This window comes from Phocoena sinus, chromosome 13 (assembly GCF_008692025.1).
Source record: "Phocoena sinus isolate mPhoSin1 chromosome 13, mPhoSin1.pri, whole genome shotgun sequence".
Taxonomy (NCBI): Eukaryota; Metazoa; Chordata; class Mammalia; order Artiodactyla; family Phocoenidae; genus Phocoena; species Phocoena sinus.
Genome location: NC_045775.1, coordinates 21,483,984 through 21,490,819, shown reverse-complemented (window position 1 = coordinate 21,490,819; position 6,836 = coordinate 21,483,984). Strand labels below are relative to the sequence as shown.

Genomic DNA, 6,836 nt, shown 5'->3' with positions numbered 1-6,836 from the left:
ACTGTAGAGCACAGGGAACTGTATTCAATACCTTGTAATAACCTATAATGGAAGAAAATCTGGAAAAGAATATATATGTATATGTATCACTTTACTGTACACCTGAAACTAACACTTTGTAAATCAATTACAGTTCAATTTTTTTTAAAAGATGATGATATTGACACCCTCATTTTTCAGATGATGAAACTGAAGCTCAGAGAAGTTAAGTTAGTTGCTGAAGATCACACAGCTGACAGAATTGGGACCCACACCCAGGTTCTCACTCCAGATCTCATGCTCAACCAAAGCATGAAATAACTTAAGGATTTACAGGCTTATTGAATAAATGAAGTAACTAACAAATTGGTGCAATTAATCATAATCTCTCATTCACACAGTGTCATAAGCTTTATAAAGATCGTTTCCCAATATTGTCTCATTTGATCCTCACAACAGCCCTGTGAGGTTTTGGATGCTCTGATTTACAGGTGGGAAACCTGAGACTTAGATTAACCTCTTTGTCTAAGGCCACACAGTAAGTCCCAGAGCTAAGACAAGAAACAGGTCGTCTCTCTTTAAATTTCCCCTATAAACCCAGCACCCTTAATAATCGCCGTATCTCCAGCTATTAACATGCCAGACATATAGAGAACGCTCAATAAATATTTGCCTAATAAATGAAAGAATGACTGAGAGAATGAGGGAATCAAGATCAGATTATGAATGGGGAAGATACTTAAAAGCTGACGCAGTCTACAAGTAGGAGATTGTCAAAATAATTATCATCTCCATCATTGTCCCCTCCGGCACCGGAGGTGGAATTCCACTTCCCAACTCGGCTAATTCCATCTGGGGAGGGAAAGGCCTCCCAGGTGCCTGAGACCCTCGCACCTGCGCCTCTCCCGACATCCCCCCGCCCCCCACGCCCCTACCGGGGCTTATCGCACAGAGCCGGGATCGGGAGCTTTGGGGGCCCGAGAGGCCGCCAATGAGAGGGGTCGTGGGAGGAGTCCCGAAAGAACCGGGTTGGGGGGGCGTTGATGACGGCGGCGAGAACCCCAGCTGGGCGGGGCGGGCCCGCACGTCCCGGCCGGGCTGCGGCGGAGCGACGGGGGCCAGCTCTGCAGAAGGCGGCGGCTGGCTCGCCGGGACGGTCACATCTGCTGCAGGGGCCGGCGGAGGCAGCCGCACCGCCTCCCGCCCCGGGGACCCAGGCCAGCCTCCGGGCCGCGCCGGCACCGCCCCCTACTCTCGGACAGACTGCGCGGCCGGTCGGAGCTCGGGGGGCTTCGCAGCCCCGCGGCCCGCGCCCGCTACGCCTCCGCCCTCTGCCCGCAGCTCGGTCCAGCGCCGCCCGCCTCGCCGGGCCCGCGCCGGGATGGGGTAGGGACAGCGCCACGGAGTCGGGCGATGGGCCGCCCTCTGGGCACCGAGCAGCCCCCCGAGGCCTGAGCGACCGCGAGGACCGGCGGAGGTGGGTGTGGGCAGAGCAGAGCCGCGCACCAGGGGCGCCGGGATGTGGCGGGGGCCAGGAAGGCATGGGGAAAAGGGGGGCTCTGGGGCTGCTGTGGGCCGTGGGGAGACCGGGAGAGCTGCCGCCCACCCGCTCGTTCTGGCAAGTCCTTGACCCTCCCACAACTCCTGCCACCTCCAGGACCCCCGCCTGGATGTCAAACGGATGCCCCAGTGCCTCCCAGAGGACTCGGTGGGGACCATGGCTTCGCTAATGCCCCTCTCCCCATATCTAAGCCCCACTGTCCTCCTGCTGGTCAGTTGTGACCTGGGCTTTGTACGAGCAGGTGCGTAAAGGGGGAGAGGGTGGGAGGTAACCAGAGTTAGTCTGTGGGTGGAACCTGTTAACCGGTTAACGCACTGGCACCCGCAGACCGGCCTCCCTCTCCTGTGAATGTGACAGTCACCCACCTCAGAGCCAACTCGGCCACTGTGTCTTGGGACGTCCCAGAAGGCAACATCGTCATTGGCTACTCCATTTCCCAGCAAGTATGAATCACCCTTCTGCTACCCCAACCCATGTCCTTGGATCTCTGAACATTCCTTCTGTCACCTCCCTCCCCACCCCAGCTCCCCTCCCGGCTGTGGGAGAATCTGGGAGCTGGGATTCCCTGGCTCACGCTGCCCTTTTCACCCGTACTGCCTTGGAGTGCTTGGATGTTCAGGAGGTGGCCTGGGACCAGGGTGAGGCTGTCCTCCTCTCTCATCAACTCCCTGCAGCGACAGAATGGACCGGGGCAACGTGTGATCCGGGAGGTGAACACCACCACTCGGGCCTGTGCCCTCTGGGGCCTGGCTGAAGACAGTGACTACACAGTGCAGGTCAGGAGCATCGGCCTTCGGGGAGAAAGCCCCCCAGGGCCGCGGGTGCACTTCCGAACTCTCAAGGGTTCTGACCGGCTACCCTCAAACAGCTCGAGCCCAGGTGAGGGTCTCAGGTATTCCTCGCTCCCTAACGCTTTGGATTCTCTGGCTCTACCTGGTCTTTGGTCTCCTGTTTACTTCCCCAAAGCAAGCAGCCATCTAGCTTAGATGAATAGAAGGATGATTTAATTCATTGTACTGCCAGAAAAGGAAGGAAAGCAGGTTGGCAGGGGACCGGGTATAGACAGGCTGGTAATGAATTCCTTGGGGGAAGGGCTTTTAAGCTTCCTTTTACCCAGCCTCAGTTCACAGCAGCTGCAGCCTGCATGAGTGAGTATCTGACCTGCAGCCCCCCGGCTTTTTGGTCTCTAACCACCTGTCCACCAACAGCTTCCCAGAGAGGGGCTACCAGTGGCAACGCTGTGATGGGTCTACCTTGGCTCTAATCCCCAGCATCTCCAACCTTAACTGTCTGCACAGACATAGCTCTCTAGCTGCTCCCTGTAACCTGGGGTCCGTCTCCTTCCTTCTCAGGTGACATCACAGTGGAGGGTCTGGATGGAGAGCGACCTCTGCAGACGGGGGAAGTGGTCATCATTGTGGTGGTGTTGCTCATGTGGGCTGGTGAGTAAGCAGCTGGACAGGGGACCATGGATTGAGTGGGGCTCAGTGAAGGTGGGAGTTGGTGAAGGTTGTTGGGAGAAAAGGGGGTGAGAGCAGTGGCGTGGGGAGATGTTTAGTTGAGAGGGATGGGCAGGAAAAGTTTGAAGAGAGGGAGAGGAGGCTTTTGGGAGCCTAGAGAGGATGATGAAGAAGGTGGTGCCTGTGCCTGGGGACCAGGAATTCAAAGATTTTCTTCTCGGATTTTCTAGAAACTGTGTGGGTATCTCACTGCCTTTCGAGGCTGTGAGTGGGGAGGTCAAGATCAAGGTTCAGATTGTATTGTTGTGTTTCAGCTGTAATTGGGCTATTCTGCCGTCAGTATGACATCATCAAGGACAATGACTCCAACAATAACCCCAAGGAGAAGGGGAAGGGACCGGAACAGAGTCCTCAGGGAAGGCCAGTGGGGGCAAGACAGGTGATGTGCGGCCAGAGAGGGAGGGAAGGGTGATTTTGCCTCTAGAAGCAGTAAGGGAAAGGAAGAAGGGCCACAGAGGGGCAAGAGAAGAGGGAGAATGGAAATTTGGGATGGAGGAGGCTATCGCCTTCCTGAAATGAGACTCAAGCCATCTTCTTTCACAGAAAAACTCACCCTCCATCAACACCATTGACGTATGAGTGAAGAAACAGAACCAGAAGACAGATGCACTAACATCTTGGGGATGGGGATGGGGTCAGGGAGAGCCCAAGATGGTGATTTGCCCAAGACTGAAGGATCCCACAGTCTCCCAGAGGGTAATGACACTCCCACAATCTCAGGCCTGGCATCCATTCTCTTTCCACTGTGAGCAGGGCCAGAAGGTAGGTCTGTTAGGGTCTGAGCCCCTGGACCTGGGGAGTGGATATCAGATGGGATATGTCCTTCCATCCCCCAGGTCCAGGAGAGAGTCACTTGTTCAACCCTATCCCATTAGGTCCCAAATGGGGCCCCCATTTCACCTGCATCAGAACCCCTGGCATCCCCAGCTGCCCCCACATCTTGCCTCTGGGTCTCAGAGAGGAGTGTTTCTGTGGGTACGCCACCTCCCCCAGCAAATGAAAGGAGTTGTCTGGGCCTGGAGGCAGACGCTGCACTGCACTACTCCCGTGTCTTCCGTGGAGCCTCAGGTGCGCCCCCTCTCACCTGGCAGCCCCTTCAGCTGCCGGTGACCTCACCCCTTGGACATTTTTCCAATAAAGTTTCTTGGACAAACTGGAGCTGACTGTATGGGATACTGTCTAATATGCTGAAAACATTTCTCCACTGTCTCTCCCCTGACTACAAGGGCCCTTCACACCACCACCAACTTGACAGGAGCAGACTCTTATTTGAAGGTGTTTGCTTTGATTCTCCAGCCTGGAATTGGGTGGAGCAAAGCCAGAAAGAGGCATAGAAAACCAAGGCCCTAGATCCTTTTCCTTTTTTGGGTGAGAAGGGGGAGCAGGAAAAAAAAGAGGATATAAATTCTTCATGTACTAATGGAAACTAAGGTTATGGCACATTGAAGGGCCAGTAGCCTTTTTATCTTCACTGCCTACATCGGCAGCCCAGCTCCTCACCATTTATTCCTCTGATTTCATCAACCCTGAGCTAATTTTCAGAAAAGGACTGAACAGGGTCTTGGGACAAATGAAAGAAGAGCTACACTAATGGATCCCTGGGTGCCAAGTGTTCCTCTCCCGTGCATTTCTGTGCCTATTCTTCCCTGCCCTTGCTTTCCCTTTTGTCTGTATGTCTCTCTGTTCATTTGGTCAAAGTCAGTAATAATTGTAAAGAATAAATGAGTTTATATTCTCTCTCGGCCATAATATCCAGAGGAGGATTCTGGGAATAAAACTGGGGTTGGAACTTTCTTGTCAAAATAATTATAATTTGGGGGACTTCCCTGGTGGCGCAGTGGTAAGAATCCACCTGCCAATGCAGGGGACACGGGTTCGAGCCCTGGTCCGGGAAGATCCCACATGCCGTGGAGCAACTAAGCCCGCGTGCCTAGAGCCCATATTCCGCAGCAAGAGAAGCCGCCGCAGTGAGAAACCCGTGCACGAAAAGGAAGAGTAGCCCCCACTGGCCGCAACTAGAGAAAGCCTGCGCACAGAAACAAAGACCCAAAACGCAGCCAAAAAAAAAAACATTACTATTAACAAAAAAAAGAATTATAATTTGGGCTCTGGGGCCTACTTGTTTCCTGTGAAAATAGGGACTGTCCTCTACTTTTTCCTAAGTTCCACGGGGAGGTTGGTGCCAGTGAAAGAAACACCTGTTGACATTTGCAAGCACTCTGTAGGAAAGACTTCAGAACCGAGAATCTGTCTGGACAGCATATGCTACACTATCTGGAAGGTAACAGTTTTCTCCACGTATGATCCTCCGGGAGGTGGCTTATGAATAACTGTCCTTTTTTGCATCTTGATCTCTCTGGTATGTTTACAAGAAATTAGACCAGGGCTTCCCTGGTGGCGCAGTGGTTGAGAGTCCGCCTGCCGATGCAGGGGATACGGGTTCGTGCCCTGGTCCGGGAAGATCCCACATGCTGCAGAGCGGCTGCGCCTGTAAGCCATGGCCGCTGAGGCTGCGCGTCCAGAGCCTGTGCTCCGCAATGGGAGAGGCCACAACAGTGAGGCCCGTGTACGCAAAAAAAAAAAAAAAAAAGAAAGAAATTAGACCAATAATTCTGAAAGGGACCCCAATCGAAACAAAGATCAAGAAGTCAGTCAGTATCTTTTAAACCTAACCAAGCTCCACCCCCGGGTTTCACAAGACTACACCTGTCAGGCGAGCCAAGCTCTGGTCTGCCCTAAACCATAAAGCATCCTGATCTAAGCAGCAGTCTTAAACTCACCATTTTCCATTTCAAAAGTAGGGTGTTTTACCTCTCTCTGACCACTGCTTCCGAAGCACATATCTCTCAGACTCTGGATACATCATCATTTCTGGGGATAGGGGTGTCACCGGGTATGTAGTAGCATGGGATGGAGATAGGGAGCTAGAAGTTAAGAAGGAACACAAAGGGTGTTTAAATGCACCATCTCTGAGTCGAATCCCAGTTCCGTCCTTAACGCACTATGTTAGCTAAGGCAAGTGACCCCTCTAATCCTGAGTCTCATGTTATGTAAAATGGGACTAATAGTGCTATCCCCTTCAAAAGGTGGCTTTGAGATTAAAGGAGACAATGCATGTACAACACTTTGCACGGTACCTGGCAGACACATACTGAATATTCCCTGTTACCCATCGTTATCAGCCTTGAGATCCTGTGCAAGTTACATAACCTATTTAGGATCAATTCCGTCAACTGTAAAAGGCTTATAATAGCAACTACCCTGCTTTCCTCCAGGGTTGTGTAGATTAAAAGAAGGCACTCTGGGCTTCCCTGGTGGCGCAGTGGGTGAGAGTCCGTCTGGCGATTCAGGGGACACGGGTTCGTGCCCCGGTCCGGGAAGATCCCACATGCCGCGGAGCGGCTGGGCCCGTGAGCCATGGCCGCTGAGCCTGCGCGTCCGGAGCCTGTGCTCCGCAACGGGAGAGGCCGCAACAGTGAGAAGCCCGCGTACCGCAAAAATAAAAATAAAAAAAAAAGAAGGTACTCAGCCACGCTTACGTACATCGAACAGCTAGAGAGACTACGATTACGTAGGACCCCGGAGATTGCGGAAGGCTTGTGGGCGTGGCTGGAGTTTGGGTTTCCATGCCACGATGGGATTGGTCGAGGAGAGAATTCATCAAGCCCTCTGCGGCGGTGGGGTCCCTCCCTAGACCTCACTGCGGCTGCGCGGGTTCTGTTTTGCTTCGCTGCGAACCTACGCGGTGACCTTGCGACGCGTGTCGCGCTCAGGTC

The 6,836-nt window shown here is 53.3% G+C and overlaps 1 protein-coding gene across 2 annotated transcripts; it reads left to right on the top strand.

The window, feature by feature from the left end:
• Positions 1-1,105: 1,105 nt before the first annotated feature.
• FNDC4 (fibronectin type III domain containing 4) lies at positions 1,106-4,218 on the top strand. Of its 2 annotated transcripts, XM_032651969.1 has the most exons (7): positions 1,106-1,456; positions 1,637-1,781; positions 1,868-1,983; positions 2,215-2,419; positions 2,893-2,982; positions 3,315-3,439; positions 3,604-4,218. In XM_032651969.1, exons 2-7 carry the CDS (start codon positions 1,661-1,663, stop codon positions 3,637-3,639), a joined length of 693 nt encoding a protein of 230 aa, XP_032507860.1. In that variant the 5' UTR covers positions 1,106-1,456; positions 1,637-1,660; the 3' UTR covers positions 3,640-4,218. The 2 variants fall into 2 exon arrangements, with proteins under 2 accessions (XP_032507860.1, XP_032507861.1); XM_032651970.1 differs by lacking the exon at positions 3,315-3,439 and having other exon boundaries at positions 1,236-1,456.
• Positions 4,219-6,836: the final 2,618 nt, after the last annotated feature.